The sequence below is a fragment of the Typopeltis vanoorti genome, chromosome 17 (assembly GCF_054136105.1).
Source record: "Typopeltis vanoorti isolate ZY-2024b chromosome 17, IOZ_Tvanoo_1.0, whole genome shotgun sequence".
In the NCBI taxonomy this organism is placed as follows: Eukaryota; Metazoa; Arthropoda; class Arachnida; order Uropygi; family Thelyphonidae; genus Typopeltis; species Typopeltis vanoorti.
The window spans coordinates 7539772-7567746 of record NC_143565.1 but is presented as its reverse complement, the minus strand read 5'-3'; the positions used below and the strand labels follow the sequence as shown (position 1 = coordinate 7567746).

General features: G+C 34.9%; 1 protein-coding gene across 1 annotated transcript in view; it reads left to right on the top strand.

Moving 5' to 3' along the window:
- The window catches only part of LOC150097117 (luc7-like protein 3), a 202468-nt gene that overhangs the window by 130619 nt on the left and 43874 nt on the right, over nucleotides 1–27975 (top strand). The window contains 1 exon segment of the mRNA XM_090407037.1: nucleotides 20578–20669. Within this exon segment, the coding sequence (XP_090263163.1) occupies nucleotides 20578–20654 (77 nt within the window). The 3' untranslated portion in view covers nucleotides 20655–20669.

Below are 27975 nucleotides of genomic sequence, written 5' to 3'. Positions count from 1 at the left end.
CTGCTAACGACAGCTCTCACTTATGTGGTTGGACTATATGAAGGTCAGCAATAACAAGACAAAGACAATGAAAAATAGGCAGAAGAATTGAAAATATCAACTGCATTGTGAATGGAGAACAAGTAAAAGATTTCATCTGCTTAGGCACGATTTTTAGTGAAGATGGTAAATTAAATATGGAAATAGATAACAGAATCAACAAAGCTGGCATGGTATGAAGTCAATTGAATAAATTTGTATGGAATATGAGAGAAATTAGTCAGAACACTAAATTAGCTGTATACAAGACAGTGCTCAAATCAATTTTAAATTATGGATCTGAGTGCTGGCCCAGAAGTAAATCACTTGAAAGACCCCAGATATGAGAGTCCTGAGAAAGATTAGGGGCATGAACAGATGGCATCAATGGCAATATCATGTTAAAAACGATGATATTAGGGAAGAACTTGCCATTGTCAGCATCCAAGAATGCATTAGCAGAGCTAATCTGAGATGATATGGTCACTTAAACAGAATGGAAGTGGAAAGATTAGCAAAACAGGTGTTCTCTGTCAGGTTGGCAGGAAAAAGACCCAGAGGAAGACCAAAATATAGATGGACTGATACAGTAAAAATTGCCTTAGAAGATAGAAATAGAAGATCTGATAATGTTGGAGTCTTGACAGGTAACAAGATTTGGAGGAAAATTGTAGATAGGAAGTTAGTAATGATATAAATTTTTCATGTAGTACTATCATATCTTGTACACATCCTTGAGGATACATGGCAGGAATTTGATGATGATAATGACTCAGAAGGCCATATGGATGGAATTATGCTTCTCATCCACATTATTGAAGCCTCCGTATACTATTGGTTTTGCAGTGCCTTTTGGTCTTTCAAACCAAATTCCATCTAAGAGTTAGCCAGCCAGTCAGGCGCTCACACGCAAACACAGAATAGAGAAGAGAGAGAAGGCCGGAAGATTTTTCTTTCCAGAAAATGAGAATTTTCATCATGCAAAATAGGCAAACTGGCCAGAACGACATAATTAATAATCATAACATACCATGTAGATAGGATTAACTGCCCTATTAGAGCATTAATCAAGTTATTTTGCCCTGAAAGGCCATTGAACCTCATTACGCAAGGATGAGGTCTGTTATTTTGGTGATATCCAAATGTTATATCAATTTCATTGTATATGCGTGTGATTTATTTTAATGTGATTTCCATGTATGCAAGGCTGCAAAGCTATATATAGTACACGAATACAGTCAGTAGGCTATGGATTTTTTTATTTATTTATGCTTTCTTTTGTTTTCTTTTTTTTAATGTTTATTCTTTTACATATCCAGAAATTCTCTTCTAGATAGAGAGAGAGACCTAACCGGGAACTTATTTCAAGCCACCTTAGCCCTTTAGTAAGCAGAGTAGTATCTTCATTTTTAATATGAAGATGCTGCTATTGATGCCACCCATTCACTTCCCTAATTTTTTTTTTTCTGTCCATGTTTTTCATTGTCTGCTTTATTTCTAATCCAACTCTCAGAAGCTCATCATCATCAAATTCCTGACATGTACCCCCAATGGATGTACAGGATATTATGATAGTACTACATGAAGAACTTGCATAATTATCAACTTCGTATCTACAATTTTCCCCCAAATCAATCTTTATCTGTCAACACTCCAAATTATCAAATCTTATATTTCTGTCTTCTAAGGCACTTTTTGCTGTATCAATCCACTTGTATCTTGGTCTTCCTCTGGGTCTTTTTCCTACCAACCTGGCAGAGAACACTTGTTTTGCTAATATTTCCTCTCCCATTCTGCTTAAGTTACCATACCACCTGAGACTAACTCTGCTAATACATTCCTGGATGCTAACAATGTTAAGTTCTTTTTTAATATTCTCATTTTTAATATGATATGAAAAATGAGAATTTTTGCCATTGATGCCATCTGTTCACACCTGTAATCTTTCTCCGGACTCTCATATCAGTGGTCTCTAGTCTTTGGTTAAGTGTTTTATTTCTAACCCAGCTTTCAGATAAGTTTAAACACTGTCTTGTATACATCTAATTTAGTGTTTTGACATTAATATAGTATAGGTATCAGTATATTAACATCTATTTTGATATCAGGTTTATTACTGCTTTCCTTCCCAATGTGATCCATATAAATAATGAATAACAGAGGGGATAGTATACATCCTTGTCTGACACCAGATTCAATATCAAACCATCTTCCTGTGCTTCCTTCAATTCTAACTGCTGACTTACAACTCAAATGAGCTAAATATTGCTTGATATAATGCCCAGTTGATACCATATAACTGGAGTGTTTTGAATAGCTTTTCTCTTAGCACCTGGTTGTATGCCTTTTGGAGGTCTACAAACTTAAATACAAATCTTTGTCATATTCCCATGACTTCTCAACGATTTTGCAACTATATGTTATAAGGTGAAAATCTGTTCCTGACAGCATCTATTTGGCCTGAATCCAGCTTGTTTCTCACCAAGCTTCCCTTCTACGACCCTTCTCAACTGCTTCCCAAGTATACTTGCATAAATCTTATCAAGGAAATGCCTCTGTAATTTTCACATTCAGTTTTATTTCCCTGGAAAATCAACTGGAGAAGATGAGCTAGGTTCAGAACTATATAAATACGCAAGAACAAGATTCAAAGAAAGACTTATTTTAAAATAAAATTTATTCATCTGGTTTTCAATTTATTCAACAACCCCAATCGAATGGAAAAAAGCAATTGTGATTCCTATCTTTAAAAAAGGTAATAGAGATGACCCTAAAAACTATAGGGGTATCAGTATGGTAAATTCCTGTTACAAAATATATAGCAGAATCTTAAATTGCAAACTAATGAAATATTCTGAAAACTTTATTTTAGAAGTACAGAATGGATTTAGAAAAGGACGATCATGTATAGACCCGGCCTTTTGCCTAAAATTAATAATAGAGAAAAGAAGAGAATACAATTTAGAAACACACATTGCATTTATTGACTTTGAAAAAGCATTTGACAAAGTTAAAAGAAACATATTATTTACATCTTAAAAGAAAGACGAATACTAAATAATCTCCTAAAAACTGTCACAAGTATATATGAAAATAATCAAATGCAAATAAGATTAAATCACGAGCTATCATATACGAGAGAGATAAACCAAGGGATCCGACAGGGATATCTACTTAAATGAAATAATAATAAAATGGAATAAAAATTTACATCAAGGAATTAAACTTTCTCCTACAGTGAACTTAAACACACTCCTATTTGCAGAAACCAAATAATAATTACAAATTCTGAAGATAACTTACAAAAAGCTATTTTAGATCTAAATGAGATAGCCAAAGATTATGGTATGATAATATCAACAGAAAAATCAAAAACTGTGGCCTTTAAAGGACAAGATCCAGCAAGAACTAAAATAGTAATAGATAACAAGATCTTAGAACAGGTGAATTCATTTAACTACCTAGGATGTATGATCACATATGAAAAGGATATAAACGTAAAAATTGCAAAATATTTAAAAATAACAGGTGTAATTAACTCTATATTTAAACCAAACCTAGTTCAAAAACAAACCAGACTAAAAGTATACAATACATTATCCCTACCAGTCTTAATGTATGGAAGCGAAATCTGGACAATAAAACAAAAAGACAAAGATTAATAACAGCACTAATGAAGTTTATGAGAAAAAACTGCAAAGTATACCCCATTTTGATCACAAAAAAAATGAAGAAATTATGAAAGAATTAAACCAAGAACCAGTAATAGAAAAAATTAAAAAATATAAACATAAATGGATAGAACACGTTCAAAGAATGAAAACAAAGATTACCAAAACAAGCCTTAAAGTACCAGCCATTAGGAAAAAGAAAACCAGGACGTCCTCTTAAACAATTCAACAATGACTTCTAAGGTCGGAACAGGCCATGCGAGGCCTAAATCTTTGATACGCATGATGATGATGATGATGATTAGTTTTATTTCCCATTTTGTGTATAGGTACTATGAGAGCTTTACTCCAATCATCTGGAATTCGTCCCTCTGTACAGGCATTCTGAACTATGCCGTGCAGCCACTGTAAGACTTTTATACCTCCATACTTAAGAATTTCTGATCGAATATCATCTACTCCTGCTGCCTTTCCATTTTAGGCTTTTGATGGCTTTTTTCTACTTCAAGTATGGATATGTATTTTTCTACAATTTTCAGGTCACCTTTATCATTTGCAATTCCTTTTACAGCACTCTTTCCTTCATTTCTGAGCTTTTTTCAACAGCCCCCAGAATATTTTGCCACCTTCCTGATATTTATTTTCTATGTTCTTGTCAATGTCTTCTCATGACTTTTGTTTAGCTAGTTTTACACAGTATTTAGCTTTTTTACATTTGTCTCTGTATTCTCTAAGAGCAGAAGCTGACTTATTTGCTTTCTTCTTTTCCTTCAATACCTGTTTAACTTCCTGTGTCCACCATGGAGTTCTGATATTTTTATCCTTGCAGACAACTTCATTACATGCCTCTCTGACTGAATCAGTCAGTGTTTTCTTCATGGCTTGCAACTGAATCTCCAAGCTTTGGTTCCTGTTCTCAAACACTTTCGTTTTTTCATGAATAATGTTTGTGTATTTTAATCATATCTGAGAGCTGCCCAACTTTTATTCACTTTAAACTTTTTTTTATGTTCTTTTCAATATGAAATTCAGTTGTATCCTGCTTAGGACTAAGATGTGATTACTTCCAGTTTCAAATCCTCTGTACTCTCTAGTGTCCTGCACCAGATAGAAAACATTGCTGCCAACAATAACATAATCAGTGACACTTTTCTTATTCCTTGCCTCTACTCTGTGTTAATTTGTGCACATTTTTATGTTGGAACATTGTGTTAGTTAATAACCACTCCATATCCTGAGCAGAAATCCAAATGGTATTTGCCATTATTATTAGCTTTGCTCTTTTCTCCAAATTTTCCCAAAATATTTTTTTATGTCAGATAATCATTTCCTACTCTATTATTTAGATCACCAACAAAAACTTTTCCTTTTTCATTGTGTCAGTTGCTTTCTCTAAAACCTCAAAAAATTCCTCCACTTCTACCTTAATAGAACCTTCTGGGACCATAAGCTCAAATAAGTCTTAATGTCCAGTTACCCATTCTGATATTTGCCCACATCATTCTACTTGAGACTGCCTGCCATTCAAAAAGATTAGACGCATATTTAGTGTTGAAATACGAGGCTAATTAAGTTTACATTAATAAATAATCTGGTAACAGTTTTCCTGTAAACTAGTCTATTACTTGTCAGCACTCCAGTATTGTCATTTCTGTCTAACATTTCTTTCTTCTAATTTGCTTCTGACTGAATCAATCCACCTAGACCTTGGTCTTCCTCTGTGTCTTTTTCTTGGCATCAAACACCTGTTTTGTCAACCTTTCCTCTCCCATTCTATTTAAGTGACCATAGTACTACCACCTTAGATTAACCCTGCTCGCACATTGTTGATGCTAACAATGTTAAATTTCTTCCTGTCAAGTGTCTTCATTTTAATATTCTGCGATTGATTCCATCTGTTCAGGCCCCTAATTTTCTAAGAACTCCTATATCTGTAGGAGTTCTTAGAAAAGTTCTTAGAAATTTCTAACCCAGCTCTCAGATCCATACCTTAAAACTGGTTTGACCACTGTAATGTATACTGCTAGTTTAGTGTTTTGTCTAATTTCTTTTTTATTCCATATAGATTTATTCGACTGGCTCCCCCACCATACCAGCTATGCTTATTCTGTTTATTTCCATATTTAGCTTATCACCTTCACTAAAAACTGTGTCTAAATAGCTGAAATATTTTACTTGCTCTATGGGATCTTCATTCAGAATACAGCTGAAGTTTTCTGTGCACCTGCATATTTTCATAGTTTGATCTTTTTATTCCTGATTTTCATGCCAAATTTGTTACAGCTGTTATTCAATTTATTTAGAGAATCCTAGAGAGTTGCACTCGATGTGTTTAGGAGTAAATTATCTACATAAAGCAAAGAGCCAAGTTTTTTTATCCCCAGTTCGAATATTAGGCTTAATGCCACTTTCTTTCATAATGTGATCTGTATAGATTTTGAATAAGAGTGGAGGTAATGTGCATCCTTGTCTTACATCTGATTTTATATCAAACCATCTTCCTGTATTCCCCTCAGTTCTAACTGCTTGCTGACAAGTTAAATAGGACCTATGTATTGCCCTGTTTAATGTTCCATTTACCCTGTATAACTAGTGTTTTGAAAAGATTTTTCTCAGCACTTTGTATGTCTTTTCCAGATCTACAAAACTTAACTATAGATCCTTTTCATGTTCTCATGCTTTCTCAACTATTTGCTGTAAAGTGAAAATGAGATCCTAACAACCTCTATTTGGCCTGAATCAAGCTTGTTCTTCTCTCATTTCTCTTCTACAATTTTTCTCAGTCTCTTTCCTTTTCAAGTATGCTTATATAAATCTTACCTAGAATTTCCTGTGTAATTCTCATATTCAACCTTATTCTCGTTTTTATAGATGGGGGGACTATGAGAGCTCTACTCCAATCATCTGGAATTTGACCTTCTGACCAGGCCTTTGAATTATATGTAACCACTTCAAAACTTCTATACCTCTATATTTGGATATTTCTGGTCGATCATCATATACTCCGGCTGCCTTTCCCACATTTCAAGTTTTTTATGGCTTTTTCTTTGCTTGACTATTTATATGAACTCCTGTTTGCATTTCTCTTGAAAATTTTCTACTCTGGTTCTTTCCATTCAAGTCTTTTGAAGTAATTACTCCAGACATATAGGATAGATAGGATATCCTTATCTTCAGTTTTTATGTCTCCTTTATCGTATTTGATTCCTTATATAGTAGTACTCCTTCCTCTATTTTTAAGCTTTTTCAATAGCCACCAGAACATTTTGACACCTTCCTGATATTTACTTTCTATAATGTTTTTAGAGAAAGTTTTTAGTTTTCATTGCTTAGTTTTCTAACATTGTTCTCTATCCTTAGGGTATCTGTCGACTTTTTTTTTTGCTAGAAACTCTTGGTAAGCTTTCTTCTTTTCCAGGACTGCCCCTTTAACTTCTTATGTTCACCATGGTATTCTTATTTTTCTATCCTTGCAGACAACTTCAGCACATGCCTACCTAGCTGAATCAGTCAGTTTTTTCTTCCATTTGCCACTGAGACTCTAAAGTTTGGTTCTTGTTTTTGAAACTTTTATTCTTTCTTCAGTAATGTTTGTATAGTTAAGTTTTATGTGTAAGAGCTGCTCAACTTTAGTTCTTTTAAAACTTTTTACATACTGTTCTTTTTTAAAATGTGATATGCATTTTTATCCTGCTTAGCAATAAGTAATGGTCACTTCCAATTTTCTATCCTTTGTATACCTTGTATCCTGAATCAACATGAAGATATCTCCTGAACAATAACATAGTCAATGAAGCTTTTCTTATATCTTATGTCTTCTCTCCATATGAACTTGTGTACAAGTTGAAACATGATGTTAGTAAAGACTAGTCCATATCGTGAGCAGATTTCCATGCTTAGATCTCCAAGAAATACCACTTATTCCATTTTCTTTGTCAGCTGCTTTCTCTAGTGACTTGAAAAGTTCCTTCAATTCTTCCTTGGGCGAACCTTCTGTGGGACTATAGGCATGAGTCTCATTGTCCATTTTTCTATTTTGAAGTTTGCCCAGATAGCTCTACTTGAAACTGCCTTCCAATCAAGAAGTTTATCTGCATGTTTGGTGTCGATATTATTGCTTGAATATATCATTCTGTACTTATTATTTACTGAGATCTAACCTGTTTTTGTCTTCTTTGTTTCAGTGATGCCAATTATGTCCATGTGGTACTTTTCCAATTTTTTTGCAAGCTCAATTTCCTTTCCATTACTGCTGCTTATATTGATGGTTGCTACTTTCGGCTCTTCTGATGTTGGATTTGTTCTTAGATATTGTACTTGAGTCTACTCCAATAACTGACTCTTCGCTGCTTGCCCTGGTTCCCTGTCGAAAACCTTATTTAACTGAGCAGCACTCCCATAAAGAGTATGTAGAAGTCTCCTCCCAGTTATTTGGCTCTGATCTGTATGCTATCCTATAAAAAGACAATGACTGAAATCATTAACTACATCCTGAAAACAGAACTGTACAACAAGTAAAACATTTAATCTATTTTGGCACAGTTTTTAGTTAAGATGACAAATTAAATATGGAAATAAATAAATGAATAAGCAAATCTGGTGATATGGCTGGAAGTTAGCTAAATAAATTTGTGTAGAAACAGAAATTAGTTAAAATGCTATAAACTAGCTATATACAATACAGTGTTCAAACAGTGCTTTCTTTCATAGTTGTACAGTCATCAGTATTCATTATGGTAAATTATGGAGACTACTGTGTTAGAGTAATCACTTTAATATATTATCTGTTAATTGAGCATCTACAGAAGACACTCACTACATGTCATGGTGGATGGTTTCCTTCCCTCAGATTTTCCCCACCAATGCAGTAGTACACCAGGGTTTGTTCTTTCACCCATTCTTTTCATCTTGTATGTAAATGACCTTCTCTCACAGACTTCCAATCCTATCAATAGCTTTACTGATGACAGTACACTCCATTCCTCCTTTTCATTCTAATACTTGTATTGCTCAAGTATTAGAATCCTCAAGATCCATCATGACCAGTGGCCTGAACTCCAATCTCCTAGCTATATCTCACTGGAACAAGGAAGTTCTACAACCTTTAGTGGTATTGAAGTCTACAACCTTGTAGATTTTAATGCCACTAAACTCAGTCCTGTCTGATCTTTTGCAAGAGCCCCCTCCCCCCACTTGTCCACAATAATACTGTATAATAAATTTAGTTTAATCCTTTATCCAAGTGTGAGCAAACAAAGTTTGTGCCTGAAAGTATCTTCAGGACTTCAGGGTAAAGTGGTACAACACCAGGGCACTCCTTGCAAAGGTGGAGCAAGCTACCAACATTCCTATCTCAGTACCTCCCATAATGCAAAACACATCTCCTTGCAGATATGTCTAATGTTATGCATTAAGGGAAGGGCCACAACCCAGACTAGTTTCGACCTTTATTGAGGTCTCTTCAGTGGGAGCCAGGCCCAAGTGGAGGTACCAGGCAGAAGCATTAGCAGGTCATCTCTACTTATAGGAGTTGTCAAATGGTGTGCCACCCTTTTTTTAATAAATTACTCTGGATTTAGAGAAAGATGTTGAAAGTTTATTTTTCACTTGGTTAGAGTATAATAAATTTAGTTTAATCCTTTATCCAAGTGTGAGCAAACAAAGTTTGCGCCTGAAAGTATATTCAGGACTAGGGTAAAGTGGTACAACACCAGGGCACTCCTTGCAAAGGTGGAGAAAGCTACCAACACTCCTATCTCAGTACCTCCCATAATGCAAAACCTAGAGTAATCCAAAATCCAGAGTAATTTATTAAAAAAGGATGGCACACCATTTGACAACTCCTATAGGTAGAGATGACCTGCTAATGCTTCTGCCTGGTATCTCCACTTGGGCCTTGCTGAAGAGACCTCAATAAAGGTCAAAACTAGTCTGGGTTGTGGCCCTTCCCTTAATGCATAACATTAGACATATCTGCTAGGAGATGTGTTTTGCATTATGGGAGGTACTGAGATAGGAGTGTTGGTAGCTTCCTCCACCTTTGCAAGGAGTGCCCTGGTGTTGTACCACTTTACCCTAGTCCTGAAGATACTTTCAGGCGCAAACTTTGTTTGCTCACACTTGGATAAAGGATTAAACAAAATTTATTATACTCTAACCAAGTGAAAAATAAACTTTCAACAATAATACTGAGATATCCAAACATGATCAGATTTCCTTTCTTGAGAAACCTACACCTCTATAGATATGGAAAGAGCACAAACTGCTCTTTCCTCTCACAAACATTTCAACTATAACTTCTGCAGCCACCTGAAAGCTTGGTATTTTTTCACACAAGAAACTATTTCACAACTTCAAAGCTGCTAAGTCTATACAAATCCCAAAGCTGCCCAACCACGGAATATTGCTCCCATATTTGGTTCACCAAAATCTGATTGCTCAATTCTATCCAGAAAGAGAAATCAGGCTAATTAATGTTTCCTCTTTCAAATATCCACTTCAATCCCTCTCTCACAGATGTTCAGTTTCTGCCTCATCTATGGATAATTATGGATAATTTCAGGAACAGTGCTGCGCTGAATTAGCCACTATTATTCCTCTACTTTCTTTCAAAATCGTTTTAACAAAAGCGATCTTACAGATGCTTTTACAGTTCATCTTGAAACTCACCAAGCCAACTTCTCTGCCTCCTCTTTCATTCCGTCTACTTCTGTTCTTTGGAACAGTCTCCCCCACTCTGCCTTCCCCAAAGATTACACGCTTCAGCTGTTCAAACAAAATGTGAACAGATTCTTCTTTTTTCTCTTGCATATATATTACTCCTTCAAGATGCCAAGTGGACAAGGACTTATGGTTTCTCAAATGTTTTTTGTAGTCCAATTGGTAATGATTCTCTTTGGTTGGAAATACCTTGGTTGAATTTTCATCCTCCAAGACAGACAAACTTTTTGGCCGGAGAATGCATTTAATTCAGAGTAGACTATGTTAAGATTTAAATTTTTATCAAAGCATTAATTAGGTTTCTGTGAACCCAAGTTACTTAGTTGTCGCATGCTACCAACATCTTAAAGGGAAGATAAGATACTGTCTGTTTGAATTTTGAGAGATCTTCAGTGTAATGTAATGTCATTTTCTTAGAAATCAATAATTACAGCAAGCCAGCCTGCTTGGCCAGGTGGTTAGCATATCTGCTCTCCAGCCAAAAGACTGTGGGTTTGAATCCCACTGTGGGCATGGGTGTTCATGATTGTCTCTGAACTAGTGGTGATGGGTGGTAGATGGCATTGATGTAGATGATGATTGTAGTTGCATTTCATTGTAGTTGGTGAATTGGGTGGTGGAGACAGAGTTGTAGAGTAGGTATCCTTCCTCGATGTGTCTTTGAACTCCCTGGAGGTGTCATGTAATAATAACAATAGCAATAATTACAGGGTTGAGATAATCTAGAATTAGAACCCTGCTTCACAGAAGTGTTTTAAAATAAATTAAATAAAAAAAAAACCTAGCCACATAATTCTGTGGCTTGGGTATGCTAGAATTGCCAGTACCAAATCTGACTGGCATTGAAATAAAATGTCATTGTCAGTATTTTACAAAATATATTTTTGTGCAAGAAATGCCAATCTTGACAACATTTGTCAGTTTGATAAAAATTGACATTGCCGCTTCACCACAGAAATGATATCCAAGAAAATGAAATGCATTAATATTACTGTTCTGAAGCTGTCAAAATTCCGACAGCCATCCTATAAAAATTCGAAGACCAAGTCTTCTAATCTTTCCCAAGATAATTGAACAATGGTGCACATTTATGTGAACTTTATGCTCATGTTTCACTTCGACAGTCTAACCAGCTGTCCATAATAATTAAGATTATTATAATTTTAACAGTTGTTTGAAATGAGAAATTCATTTTAAATAAAATAATTCCAATTATTTTCATAATAATACCGTATTTTTCTATAGATAACGTGCACCCCAATATTTTCATTGCTCCTTTTGATGTATAGATAATGCGCATGCGTCAACTAGCGGTAGAGTTTGGAAGTACAGACAGAGGACGGAGGAATTCTTTAAAAGCATATGCTTTGCTAGTAGCAGTGATTGATTATTCCGTACATCCTGTTTTAAAATATTTCATAAAGTAAATCATTATTTGTTTATATTTTGTTATTAGATCTGAATTACCCATGGAATACAGAAGTTCAAACTTGAAGTGGTAGAAGTAGCAAAGGAAAAAAGGGAATCGTGAAGCTGGTAGATTGTTCAGTGTTGGAGAAAGTAGTGTTCATGAATGGCGAAAGGCTGAAACAGTTCTGAAATGTTTACATACGAGGAAACATGCTATGAGGTTTAGAAGGTGCTTGTCGGGTTGTTAGTGAAAGAGCTAAAGGTATGAGAATATCTACTGTCTGTGTGTTGCAGGAATTGAAAAGAATTGCGCTAAACGATAATATGAAGGATTTCAAGGCCTACCCATCTTGAGTTTTTGGACTTATGAAGAGAAACAATTTAAGTGTGCGCTCCTCCACTAGTGTTGGACAAAATTTGCCATGTGACTGGGAAGCGAAAGTAGCTAAATTTCCTTTGTTTCTGAAAGCAAACTTGTGTGGGGTTGATGCTTGTCACTTTGGGAATATGGATGAAGTTCTCATAAATTTTGACATGCCTAGTTCTAGGACTGTGAATCTGAAAGGGGCAAAAGAGGTTTCATTTGCTACAATAGGGCATGAAAGGTCTCACTTTACTGTGGTTGTCTGCGTAACTGCAGATGGTTCCAAACTGCCACCGATGGCGATTTTCAAAAGAAAGGCTGTTCCAAAAGGTTGCGATTCCAAAGATATTATTGTTACTGCTAATGATAAAGGTTGGATAAATTCTAAGGTTATGAAATTTTGGTTGGAGAATATGTGGCAAAAGAGAAAAATGGTTCAACCCAAAATCTTTGTTAGTGTTGGATTCGTGTAGGGCACACATGACAGCAGAAGTTAAAACAATTGTAAGTATTCCAAATTGGCTGTCATTCCAGGTAGTTTAACAAAAAAAACTCCAACCCCTTGATCTTGCAGTAAATAAACCATTCAAAGACAATTTGCAGGCTATGTGGGAAGACTGGATGATGAATGTCATCCATGAATATAACAAAACATGGCAGATGAAAAGAACGTCATATAAAGATATAGTTACGTGGATTATAGAAAGTTGGGCTGCTGTAAGTGAAAACTGTGTTAGAAATGGTTTCATTAAAGCACAAGGGAATGCAGTAGTGTCCGGTGACAATGATTATGAAGCTGAAGAAATACCAAATGAGATTTTTAACGCAATTGATTCTTTCAATATTGAGTCTGATGAAGAATTTTTTGTATTTGAATAGTGTAATGTTCAATAAATATTAAGTAATACTCCTACCTTAGTTTTGTTATTACATTTGATTTACCTCTTATACCTTTCAAATGTATACTGTGCATGTTCATTTTTAACGAATTTAGACTTTTTTGTATAGATAATGCGCACGTTATCTATCGAAAAATACGGTAATATTGAATTTGATGTTTAAAAAGTATGTCAAAAGTGAGTGATATATTCTATAGTATTGAATGACTTGAACCGAGATTTAAATAAAAACTTTATTTGCATGATTAGTTTCGTCTAAACCTAGACTACTTCATGTGCATCTTCCAATGGACATATATAATATAAGTGACTATATTAGTCACTTAAATAGAATGAGAGAGAAAAAAGTAGCAAGAGTGGTATTTGAAGCAAATATATATCAGGTCATCCCAAAAGTAATGTCATTTTTTATGCTTTATCTGTTCAAGTATGTCTGAACATGAATTTTTAAGGGTTTATAAGTACCACAAAGCTGAAGCGGCCTCATTTTAAGGAATTCCACCTTGCAAGAACATCATACATAAGTTATTGTTTAAATAACCCTTTATTACTATGGTGGTCACTGCAGAGCACATCATCCTTTGAGTTCAAAAAAAGGCAACATTGCTACTAACACTGTAAATATGTGCAAGAAGTGTATGGCGATAATGTTATGAATGTGCGAAAGTGCCAACAATGGTTCCAAAAATTTTGACGGGGGGGGGACTTTAGTTTGAAAGTCTTCCCTCACTCTGGCTGCTCTGTCTCTCTCGATAATGATATGCTGAAAGCCGCTATTGTAAGAAATGGCAATGCAACTGTTAAAGATTTAGCAAAAGATCTTAATTCATCGTCATCGACCATTCTTTGCCATTTGCAAGAACTTGAATAGTCTAACCTTGGCAAATGGGTTCCTCATGAACTGACGAACAACAATTTAACATCTGCATTGCTCTTCATTCTCGAGCGGTTCGATCTCCATTTTTGAATCATGTAGTCACCAGTGATGACTACATGATTCAAAAGGGGATACTTTAACATTCTTGTAAAGTATCTCCTTTTCATCACTAGTTAACTAATCAGTGACACTATTTGAAAATAAATGTAAGGTTCCGGAGGCCCACAGGGAAGGAGAGAGTTTTGCAGTCATCAGTAATATGATGTATAGTCTACGATGCGTCAGATTTTCATATGGGTGACTGAAATTTCCCATAGATGTAAGTGGGCACAGTGGCCTTGTGCAGTCCTAAAGCTCTTTAGCTATCTCCAGAGTTGTCGAGGTAGATTGAATCCTAGAGATTTGATGGTTGGATCTGTGATCAGGTACCTTAGTTTACATTAGTTCATCCCAAAGTTTTCTCTACTAGTCTTGGGGACCATCATCTGGTATTTCCACAAGCCAGATGAGCGAGCTGGAGATGAAGGGATATCTTGATGTATGTACAGGTTGATGTTATTTCTGATTTTATTTATTTCTTTGATGGTAACTTCTCTTCTGAAGCATAGAAGAGTGATGTGGGAAAGTACAGGCAACAATGGAGAGGAATATACCTTAAGGTTCCAGAGATGATTTTCATTGTTATGTTGAGCGGTTTTCACAAGTCATGTGGTGACTTTGGCAATACTCTGCCACAAGAATCATAGCATTATAACCTCAAGTTTTGTGCTTGTGAGCATGTTTATGATATTGTTCCTGGCAGATATCTTTAACTTAATTTTTTCCAAATGCTGTTGGCATGTGATGTGTGAGCAAGTGTAATACCAAGTTAGCAAGGGTTTACTTTTATGGATTAGAGTCCTGCTGCAGAATTTTATTTTAGTTTTTTGTGAGCCTCATGGTTATTTAGATGGAAAGCTGAAACAACAGTTTTGCTGGTCTTAGGGGATAGTCCCAGGTTTCAAATTAGCTTTGCAATGAGCTCAGATCTTTACTCGGTGTTTTCTCCAGGCTTTGGAAGGTATTGCCTTGGGTAATGATTGCTATGTCATCAGTGTGGATAAACTTTCTGCTGGCCTTTGGAGGGATGGTGCTTGTGTACAGATTGAAGAGAGCTGGGGGTGAGGACAGATCTTTGTGGCAGTTCTTCCTGTAGGCTAAATTTACAATATCTGCTTTTTTTTGTAAATTCAGATGAATCTTTATTTTCCTGTCAGAGAGCATTTGATCTTATAGTTTAGAGGATCTTGGCAGTGTATTATTTTCAATGGTTTTTTATATAGTAATCCTTTCTTCCATACAGTGTCATAAGCTGATGTTAGGTCTATGAAGGCTGTGCCTGATTTTTAAAACCTTTTTCTGGTATCCAGCTTCTATGTGGGTTGGGTTGTGAGAGCCAGGACCTGGTCACAGCAGTTTCTGCCAGGTTTAAACCCACCTGTTCATTGGATTAACAGAAAAGTTTGTAGAGCATAGCTATAGGGCAGTAATCCTATAGCTTTGCTCTGCACTTAACCTTGCCAAAATCCAACAAGTCAAATCAGTTATTTGATTTTGTCCAAGTTTTGGAAGTCATTTATCATTTATTATTGAGAAGAAATTAGATGGCTACGTTTTTGGTCTTATGTGAAGGCGATAAGAAAATCTGAAAGAATTCCATAATGCCAGGAGCTTTCCCTGTTTTAGTTAGTTTGAGGGCTTCACCATTTTCATCTAGTTACTGAACTGGAGCTTGCTGTAGTTTAGGACATGAGAAAACTTTTTTGTAAAGATGTATGGATTTTTTTTATATATATATATATATGTATATGTGTGTGTGGGTGGGTGGGTGGGCTGCTTAAGGGTCAAAGCTGTATAACTGAGAGGAGACCTTCACATAGCCTTTAAAGGAATCTGGAGAACCGACCAAGGCTTCTGACCTAATGTTCAATCCTCACCTTCTCGTGGTGCACCCTGTTGGGTATCTACCTGGATACTGAACGAACGAGAATGGGCTGGCAGTTTGGGATTTAGCCGACCAAATTGTATTCTTATTTGCTTAAACCAATATACAAAATTGATGGTACAACATGACAAAATTTCATGCTGGCTGTGGCGTCGCCTGGTTAAACAAGACCCCTCCCCCCGTTGTTTTCGCCAGGGCGAACAGCAAAAATTCAGCTACTGAAACAAATCTGAGAGCACACCCCCAACTCAACATCACCAGAGTTAAAGATCGGTATTATCAACATAAGAAGCCTGAATGGCAAAGAAATGGAGCTAGCTGATGAATTAGTTAAGTACCATCATCATCAAATTCCTGCCATGTACCCTCAAGGGGTGTACAGGATATGACAGTACTACATGAAAAAATTACATCATTACTAACTTCCTATCTACAAATTTCCTCCAAATCAGTCTGTTACTTGTCAAGACTCCAACATTATCAGATCTTATATTTCTATCGTCTAAGGCACTTTGTACCCTATCAATCCACCTATATCTTGGTCTTCCTCTGGGTCGTTTTTTTGCCAACCTGGCAGAGAACACTTGTTTTGCTAATCTTTCCTCTCACCGCCTGAGATTAGCTCTGCTAACACATTCCTGGATGCTGACAATGTCAAGTTGTTTCCTAATATCCTCATTTTTAATATGATATTGCCATTGATGCCATCTGTTCATGCCTCGAATCTTTCTCAGGACTCTCATATCTGCGGTCTCTAGTCTTTGGTCAAGTGTTTTACTTCTGACCCAGCTCTCAGATCCATAAGTTAAAACTGGTTTGAACACTGTCTTGTATACAGCTAATTTAGTGTTCCGACTAATTTCTCTCTTACTCCATATGAATTTATTCAATTGACTTCCCACCATACCAGCTTTGCTGATTCTGTTGTCTATTTCTGTATTTAATTTACCATCTTCAGTAAAAATCGTGCCTAAGTAGCTGAAATGTTTTACTTGTTCCACAGGTTCTCCATTCACAACACAGTTGACATTTTCAATGATTCTGCCTATTTTCATTGTCTTTGTCTTTTTATTGCTGACCTTCATACCATATCTATTACAACAGCTATTCAATTTAGTCAGAGAATCTTGCAGACTTGAAGCAGATTTATTTAGAAGTATAACATCATCCGCATAAAGCAAAGAGCTGACATTAACATCTCCAATAGATAAGTACCAGATCAACATAATATGGGTGACTGAAACAAAAAAGACAAAAACTGGTGAGATCTTTCTGAGCAATAAATACAAAATGTTATATTCAGGCAATGACAATCAAGGAAAAGAAGGAGTAGCCAGCCATAGTATTCAACACTAAATACGAGGCTAATCTTCTTGAATTGCAGGCAGTCTCAAGTAGAGTGATGTGGGCAAATATCAGAATGGGAAACTGGACAATGAGACTAATGAGACTTATTTGTGCCTATGGTCCCACAGAAGGTTCTACTAAGGTAGAAGTGGAGGAATTTTTGATGCCTTAGAAAAAGCAACTGACACAATGAAAAATGAAAAGTTGGTCCTTGTTGGGGATCTGAATAGCAGAGTAGAAATGATTGTCAGACATACAAAAATATTTTGGGAAAATTTGGAGAAAAGAGCAAAGCTAATATTAATGGCAAATACCTGTTGGATTTCTGCTCAGGACATGGACTGGTTATTACTAACACCATGTTCCAACATAAAAATGTGCACAAATTCACATGGAGAGAAGAGGCAAGGAATAAGAAAAGTCTCATTGACTATGTTATTGTTGATAGTGATATTTTCTCCCTGGTGCAGGACACCAGAGTGTACAGAGGATTTGAAATTGGAAGTGATCACTATTTAGTCTTGAGCAGGATAAAATTGAATTTCATATTGAAAAAGAATAACATGTAACAAAGTTTTAAAGTGAATAAAAGTTGAGCAGCTCTCAGATGTGAACTGTAGACTAAAATACACAAAGATTATCGAAGTAAAAATGAAAGAGTTTGAGAACAGGAACCAAACCTTGGTGATTCAGTAGCAAGCCTTGAAGGAAATTTTATCTTAGGTTTAGTTTTACGTTTGAAGATGATCATTGGTTTTAACCTGGTTCCATCAGCCAAACATGACAACACAACCATAAACCTTGTTTTTTCATGACCTGTACTTCGAACTAGCACGCACTTACTACCTTTAGACTGCACTGTTTTATTGCTTATCATATCAAAGCTCGTAGGAGTTTCATCCATATTTCCAATATTTGACAATAGAAATTTATGTTCTTGTCTCAACTGAATAATACATTTATGGAAACTGGTAAGTTTGTGGTGAAGATCTGCTGGTAGTTTTTGAGCAATTTTCGTTTTTTGTCGTATTACAAGATTTTGTCTGTTCATAAAACTATAACAAGATAACATTCTGCAACGTGATTTTCCAGATGCGGCCTTCAGGTGATCCCCATTCTCATCTTGCCATCTTCTTGGTTATGTCAACTTTCTTGCAGCAGCACAGTTATTAGTTTGCTTTGCCATTTCAGTTATCCTTATTTTATACTTCATACTTTCTTCGTTTTTTTTTCTGGTTCCATGATTTTAAATGATAATTTTAATAATCTTAAAATTAAAAAAAATGCACAATTAATAATTAATTAAAATTGGGGCTAATCAATTTTAATTATGGCGATTTGCATAAATACTAAATCTATGCTATGCAAAAAAGTAACGGATATAAGTACCACAAAGCTGAAGCGGCCTCATTTTACGGAATTCCACCTTGCAAGAACATCATACATAAGATATAAAAATAATGGATATAACAACAATACCTAACGTTGCATTAATACAATAAAGAAGAAATTGGGGGGGGTCGTCCTATACGCCGACATGTACTGTGTGTGTGTGTGAATTTTGGGTTTACTTTTCCATTAGTTCTGTTTGGATTGCTGGTGTCTCCAAGTCCACAGAGCTGTGACCAAGATTTTTGACTTGATCTTGTAAAGTTGAGGTTGTTCATTTCTTCATACCAGCAAGCTTTTCTACCTTTATCCAAAGACGTTAAGAGGGCAGAAGAAGTGTCTAGATGGTTCTATTGTTCATATTCTGCCAGAAGAATAATGCTTTCAGTTGACTAAGTTGGGCATACAAAAAAAAAAAGTCCTTGTGAATGCCCCAGAGATGCTTTCCAGATTTGCTTTTGCATAGATTGCTGGGCCATCTCTTTCATCTAGTTTATTTGTGAGAAGAAATATAACCCAAAATGGTTATATTTTCTTTTCTTGTAAGGCTTCGTGAGTTTCTTATAGAGCAACTTTGTCGCTTTGTACCTGCTAAGAATTATTTAGAACTCAGATTTTGGTTTAGTAAATCCCCCAATGTTCAGTTGGAAGATAGTCAGGCAATTCCCAATATTGTTGTTTGGTTGTTTTCATTCATTTTTAAGCTGATTAAATGATTTGGACACTATAGTGAACTCTTTGAATGATGTATCCCTCTGCCCAAGCTGTGGACATGAACCTTGTTGATCTGGATGTTCAAACTTCTTTTTCTGCTTTGTTGGTATGTGCACAATTCTTGTATTGTCTAGGATAACATCATTGGCATTTGGAAGCTGAGGTGAGTAGAAGTTGCTACTTCTGAGCCTAGGCTGATGAGGTTACCATCATTCCCTGAAATAGAGGCCATCTGTGACATGGAGAGGTGCCTCTTCAACTGGACATTACTTGGCAAACAGTTACTATGATTGATCTTACTGACATACTTATTTAATGATGGCACGTCACATTATGTTAGGGTTCTGTGGCATTTTGTTTTGGGAGGCCTTGCCAAATACCGCTCCACCCCTGATCCTGATAGCAGTGCTGCTGTTGGTCTAGGACTACTTCGTCAGGTTCTCTTGCTTATCTTACAGGTTACCTTATTCGCCGGCCTGGTTTGCCGAGTGGTTAGCGTATCCGCTCTCCAGCCAAAAGGCTGTGGGTTCAAATCCCACAGTGGGCATGGATGTTTGTGATTGTCTGTGAAAGCACTAGTGGTGGTAGTTGATGTTTGATGATGAAGGTTGGTGGAGTAGTGAGACAAGGAATTGTAGAGTTGATGCCCTCCCTTGATGAGTCTTTGGACCCCCTGGAGGTGTGATATAATAATAATATCTGGGGTTAATCTATTATCCACCACCTGTGGATCACTCTGGTGCTTTCAGTTAGCTGTGCAATTCAGAATCAGACAATTTATAAACCAATTTGGAAGTAAATTGTTCATAGGAAATGAGTTATGAAATATTTATTATATTTCATAACTGAAATTTATATCTTTATTATATTTCATATGAAATTTATCATATTTCATATAATCTGATTCACCCCTTACAGATGAAAGATAAATAAAAATGTTAATGGTGTATTCAGAAATTTATTGATAATGTGTTTAACATCATAATTGGTTATTCTGGTTTCTGGTGAGACCGTCAACTTATATGGATGAAATGATTAATGCGAGTGACTTTGTTACTCACATGAACATGACTAAAAAGAAGCATTTTTATTTTAGTTTGTAGCTAATTTCTTTTGCTAGACCACTTTGAATATAGAATCTGTAATGTAGTTCTTTTTTTTTTTTTTTTTTACACTTTTAACAGAAAGTGAAGAAATCAGTTCAGAATCAGATAAAGAAGGACAGAATAATGGATATCTTCAAGCAGGTGATTCTGATTAATAAAATAAATGCCATGTAAGTATTTATGAATCTCTGCCTGTTTCTAGCTGTCAAGTGCATATGCTTTATTATGTTATCTATCTATTAAGTAGGGATGCTCATCATTGGAAAAATGATCATATGATCATTTTTGAAGATTTCAAAGAGCCTTAATTATATGCTATAATTTTTTTAAATTTTATCACATTTACCAGAATATATAATAATTTTAGATTTGCAGGAAAAGAATAAAAGTTATGTATTTAATATTTATAATGTATTAAAATAATTAATAATCATATTACTAAATGTGGAATACACAAATACCAGTGAACTAGGAATTATTGCCTAGTATTAAGGATATTACAAAAAATTAGTTCTATTCACGCTGTTCTTTAACTTCTCCGCCATATGTAGTTCCTCATTTGTAACTAGGTTTCGTGTTGAACTTGCTGCTCGCTGAAGACCAGTGCGACAATCGTTACTCAGTTCCACACTGCTAGCATTACTTTCTGGAGACCCTATAACAGGTGACCTAATTTTAAGGTTTTCTGTTTGCTTTTAATGTACACATAATTGGTACATTTTATTAGCAACTTTTATCTGATCATATCTTTTCACCTGTCATAAGCAAGTATCTGTAGAATCTTTTAGGAAGTGTAATTGATTTCATCTAGAATAATACTGTGGTTTACAGTAGCAAGTTCTTACAACATGGTTTTGAAGCTTGCTTTTTTTTTTTTTTATATAGATCATTTAATTTATTTATAGAATATAATCTTTCCTCTTTGGAACTCAGCTTTAATTATTTTGCTATCTTCAATTACAGTAATAATTGATATATTTAAGTTAATCATATCTTGCCTTTTCCTATTCTAAAGTCATGGTGGTTTTTTCACAACTCTGAGATGACAAAATAGAAATTCACCTAGTGAATAGTTGAAATTAAAAAAATTAGTAAACACATCTAAATAGTTATGTAAGGATTGGCTTGAATAGCCATACTTTTTGTAATTCTCATGTTTGATATATATCTATACACACAGTCAAAACTCTAAAAAGAATTTCACATTATATTTACTTCAAATTATCCTCAGAATCTCACAATTCAGATATATATTTCACTGAAGAAATTTTCTTCAGTGACCAGTTATGATTTTCTCATTAATATCTCTTATCACAATAAATTTATGGGGATAATCCAAAAATAAACATTATCAACAATTTTATTACAAAATGTTTGGTTTTAATCTTAATGTAACTCATCCTGAGAGCACTGAATTTCTGAAAATAGTTTAACATATTACAGTATTTCTACTTCAAAGATATTGAGCATACAGTGGTAACATTTTTGTTGGGGATTTGTTAGTATTTTTGAGCTATGCAAACAAGCAGTTATGTTCTTAAGTTGTAACATGAGAAAGTTGAAATTTACTATCTTAGCTTTAATCTTTAAAGGTGACCAAATAGGAATAGCTGTAAATTTAATTCATCCTTTCTTAAAGAAATTGTCTGAATCTAACATATTTGCTCTTTCCCAGCTATAAGAATAATTGATTCTTGTATCACCTTCCCCTTATACTATTTATGATGCTGTTAATTGCTAAAACATAAATTAATACTAGTATGAAATTCTTTGTATGCAACTGTCCAAAGCCATTTCCAGATAGAATGCAGTGAAAGAAGTTCCGAGTGATTATTAAATAGTTTGCTATGCTAGTCTCATTATGTTGTGTGTACTCTCAAAGGGTGAAGTAGATATTGTGATAATTCAATAAAATTCCTATATTTCTTGACTGGCAATGACTGTACTTTAAAATTAACATTCCTTTTTAGTGTCTGATTTATTAAGTATTCTTCTGTCATCTGTTTGGCAAAAATGCATAGGAGGCATATGGTATTCATTTTCTGGAATAGTAGGAAGTGCTTTGCCTTGGTCATCTTTATCTTCAGGTACTGTAACAGTGGTGCCATTTGGATGAGAGGGAGGAGGTGGAAGTACAGGTGAACAGAATTTGTATCATAGCCCCTGCAGAGGACAATGAGGCAAAATTTCCATATGCACAGGAGGTGAGTTTTCTGTTATTGGACCTTACGAAGTTGAATGTGGATTTGATGTCTGTTTTGCATTTATTGCGTGATTCAGTATAGGCTGGATATGATTTTTTTTTTTTTTTTATATTTTCAGTTGCTTTAGTGCACCTTTTTATTGAAGCAAGGCCTGGAAGGACATGAATTTTGAGTAGATTGGAGAATGAAGACCTTCATGTCATGTCATTGAAAATAATTTCTGAGACTCACTTAGAGCAAATGTTTGGATTAAAGCAGAAGCAATGGTCTGATAATGAAAGGAAGAGTTGAAGTTTTGGAGGTTATCCTGGTTTGGTACCATTGTAATGCCAATAAGAGACATGAGGTTTGAATTTCTTGAAGGAGGATATTCTTTGTAAGAGGAGACTTGCACAAGATGCCAATCCGATTTTCCCAAAAGAGAGGAATGAATGAATGAAAGTTGATTTCTGCAATTTATTTGGAAGGAGAATTACCTGTAAAAAGATGAAAGTTATTGGAAGAGTGTTATCAAGAATTGCATTGGTAGATGTATAGTTTGTGTTTAGTCATTCTTATAACAAAGTTTCTGCATCTCATCTGACATTGGTAGTGTTCAAAATGGGACTCATTTGGAGTTGTGGTCATTAAATGATGTTGGAAGATGAATGACTTCATTTTGGATAGTGGATTGTAGAAAGACAAGTTTCATGGATAGGAAGGTGAAGAGGTTGGATTGGTTTTTGGAATTTGAAAAGCAATACAGCATATGATTGTTATTAAATAGGACAAAGAAACCTTAAGCCAGAGAAAGTCGGAAGCAGCTGATTCTAAATAAGGCACTTTCTGTTAAGTGATGCTGTTCTTACCAATGCACAGATGTCATGTATCATGTAATTTGGACAGTGAAGGTGAGCAGTAATTGTTGTAGCTTCAATTTGGGTTTCTGTCAAAAGACACCCAGATCTCTGTAAGTGATGGTATACGTCATTATGCCACAAATGTAAGTAAAGTTTTTGTAGGGATTTTGGCATGTTTTGTATTATGTACTTGATTTGGCTTTTTTTTTTGCTGAAATTAGTTTTTGAGGTTTTATTTATTTATTTGAAAGATTTGTTTCACTTTCAGTGTGACTGTCATTGTTTTACATTTAATTTTTGATTTATAGTTAGATAAAAGGATAAGGTAAAGATATGCAGTGAGAGTAGATACTCTTGAACATGAGACCTAGTAATGAAAGCAAGTTGTTTATATAAATCAGAAAGGGGTGGGTGAAATGACAAAGCTTTACAGGGATATCAACAGGAAAATCCAAAGAAAATATCTTCCACCATTACTGAGTTGAAGAACTTAATTTTTGAGTTGAAGAAAACGAGCATTTATAATAGTTTTCTCAGCAGTGAATGTTCCAGAGCAATTCTTTCTGTTTTCTACTTTTCCTTCTCCTTTGGCAGAGCAGTTCATTTTATATTTGTTCTTTTCATTTGTACATAATAATCATTCTCACTTTTTTTTTTTTATATAAGGATACAGAAATATTATAGTGCCCATCTTATAATTAGCTTCTTTTTGCTTGAAATGGCATATCAAATGCCATGTGTTCTATCTTCTCTGGAATATATCTAGGAATAGACATATTCCAGAGAGGAGAGTAGGTGTGCATGATTTTGGCATATCATGGAAGACCTGTTTGCTCTTGCATAGCTTTCTTCTTCTGAATCTTCCACATGGGATGTATGTTCTAATGATAAAGAGGGGTCTGAGTTAGTATGTTCCCTTGCCAGAAATTAAAGTAAATTACTTCTTCTTTGTTCAAAGGTGCTATGTAAAATATTCTTGTTCTTCACTCACCCTTATTTTGAATGGACTCACCCTTTGCTCCACCTATTTATATTTAATGGGTTTGCTAGTGATATCATGTATGTGTGTAAAAGGAATAGGAATTTAAATTGTTGCTAGGGATTGACTTATTTTTTTCCTTGTATCCTCTGAGAAACATCTGTCAATAAACAGTATCTATCATGATAGAAACTTTGATAAAGAATGATAACATTAAAAATTGACACTTCTAACATGCAATATATCCTTATAACTACTTCATGTTGTATATAGTCTTCATTCCTAAAAATAGAAGACCAACTAGGATTAATTACAAGGATATTTATTCTACTTAAACATTTGGAACTGTTTAAATTTGTGTTTAAAAATTATGTAATTGAAAATTTATTTAGTTTTATTTATATAGAAAATAGCGAGTATTACAGTTTACAGTAATTCCCTGTTGTATTGTCCAGTTTTTAAAGAAAACTTTCTTGTCAAACTTCATTTCAATAACTTAAATTGAGAATTTTGTAATTTGTGTTTAAGAGACCATTTCTCTAGTACTGTATATATAATAGCTCTGGCTCACTTTAAGATAATGAATCATATGAATGCAAACATATATGGTCTTTTAATTGGTAGTTCATAGGTTATCCAAGGTGGAGGGGGGGTGTAATTCTATAAAAGCTGTTATAACAATATTTAAGTACCAACTACTACTGCATTTAATATATTGTGGTAAATGTAAAAACTATTGTCAGGTTTTTGGAGTACTGATTATTCATGGTGAGCAGATAGCATACAAAACAATATGGTAATTTGAAACTTCATTTATCTAGGCAATTAAATCAGCTGGCCTTTCACAAAAGGTGTTGGAATACAGGAGTAATACCAAATTGTGTCAGACTAAAAACCAAGTTCAAATAAAAAAAAGCCCTCTACACACACACACACACACACACACACACACACACACACACACACACACGCAAACATGCCAGTTTCGTTCAACTGTGAGAACAGATTGCTGCAATGTGCATCAACCTTGCTGTTTCCATTGCTGCCATCAGCTTATTACAGTTAGAGCTCTCAACTGTGGGGACTTTGATCCATTCTCTTGGCCATGCCAAAAGCTTCCACTCAAAAAGAATTCTTAAAAATAAGAAATAAGCATATCAAAAAGTACAATAGTCTGTGTAAGTCTGAATCCTAGCTGTAACTTCAACCTCTTCATACCAAAGTGAATTGCTTGTCAAAAAGGCTTAATGAAGTTGCTGTTGGTGCCCTAAGCCTTGGTCTACAACTTTGCCATAGCACCAAAGGAAGTGCTGGTACAAGATTTAATGTTAAATGTAGAATGTGAATCTGTAACCCAAAATATCCAACAGCAACATCAGACTTGACCAATATTCTTTCTCAATCTTCGCTTCTGAAAAGAAATCTATCTTCTGGCCAACTCGCTGCACTCAGAAAGCTATGAAAAGCAATAGCACTAATTAAAATCGTAAAGTGGATATTATTCTCCAAGACCATTCTACTTATATCTTACTAGATCATGATCCTACCAAAACCCAGGTTAAAAAAAAAAAGTTAAAAAGCCTACTCAAAAAAAGTATCTTCCTGGCCTCCTGACATCACAAAAATAAACTCACACCCTTCAGTACTTGTCTGCCCCAGAAGTACAGTTTTTCCTAACATCCATAAACCTAATCTTCCCTATGGCCTATAGTAAATGCAAGTGATTTCCCGTGATATAAATGATCAAAATAGCTAGCACCCCCCCCCCCCCCCCCCCAGCTGGTCATACTATATCCTATATAAAAATACCCATTTTAAAACTTCAGTCGAGAACCTAACTTTGAACAGTACATATATACAAGGGTGATTCCATAAGTTTCTGGCCTTACTAACGATAGAAAGAAAACGACTGTCACTTTTAAACATAATCTCCCTCTACTTCAACACACTTTTCACATCTTTGAAATAACATTCACATATTCACAATGCATTCTTATCCAATGTTGCTACAGAATTATCCTCCCCCAATCCACAACCATCTTTTCAGAAGAATTTTAGGAATGTTATCTGGGGTAGATCTGAACAACTAGCCAGCTCCTTAAAGAAATACAATCTCTACACAGTTCACTCTGCTTTCAGTTCCTGGTGTATATAAAGTTTCCTGTTCCTGCAAGTTGGCATACTTTGGACAGACAGGTAGATCAGCCACCATCCACATAGACGAACACAAAAAAATGCATATGCAATCGTGACTAATGATCAGTCTGGTCTTATAGACCATGCATTGGATACTACTCAAATTTCATAGGATCAAATGGAAAAAAAAAAACTTCATGCTCCATCACAGCAAATTTAGAAAGAAAGACTGTTTTTAGAATCTGCAGCTGACCTCAGTAATCAACCACGTTTAAATAAATACAGATGCAAGAAACTTCCCAGAATATGAGAAATGTTAATCCCCAGAAATCCCAACTTACATTGAGGGCCCTGCTGCAGACAACCATAGAGGGCACCCACCTAGATAGGAATCTAGTGCTATAACCACTTGTTTCATTTAGTATTGTGTGTATTTGTTAAAAGTGTTAGTTTGTGCTCCCTAAAGATGTCTTTGTGACTCAGATGAAATACTGAAAGAATTAAAATAGTTTTTTAATCTTTTCTCAGTGCTGTTCATACTCTATTAAACATCCAACACGATGTCCTCCTAGCACTTAAGCATTAGCACACATATGTTAATCCCCCCCATAAGCTATTGCATGTGCTTAATGGGCAATTGGTTAAATCTAACCTGCATAAATTTTGAGTTATGTAAAGTTTGTGGAACAAAAGTCAGGGACTGTCTGTATGGGGTTGGGGGACCTGCATGCATGAAACTTCTTTAAGAAGTTAGATATATAACTTCATTAAATCTGATAGAAAAGTTGATAATAGAATATATGAATGTGTAATTGAGGTAAGTGAATTGGTCTCTTACTTGAATAGCTAAAATATGCTTTCTGTTGAGAAGATCATGCTTTGTTTTGTGCATCAGTGGACAAGCCTCTTAATAAATTCATATAGTAAAGGCTCAGGAGATTGACCAAATAATAAAAATGTGTAGTATTCATTTCAATTAATTTAGTTTTTGAAATATTGAAAGTTCATCATTTCATTTGGAATAAAAACTGAAGTTCATTGCTTCAGATACAGAATTTTTAAAAACTGAAATTTTGAAGCTTCCTCTATATGTTTGTCTGATGCTCTCCATTTTGCTCACACCTTACTTGAAGGTGAGTTGCAAAAATAATTCCATAGGGTTATATATTATTCCCATTTTTAATGATTATTACTCTTAATTTCACATTATCATCACTTGATATTTCTACTTACTAAACCAGAGTCCACTCTAACTTGTTTCAAAAAGATATCTTAATGTGATAAATTTAATTAAAAAATTTTTTTAACATTTGAAATT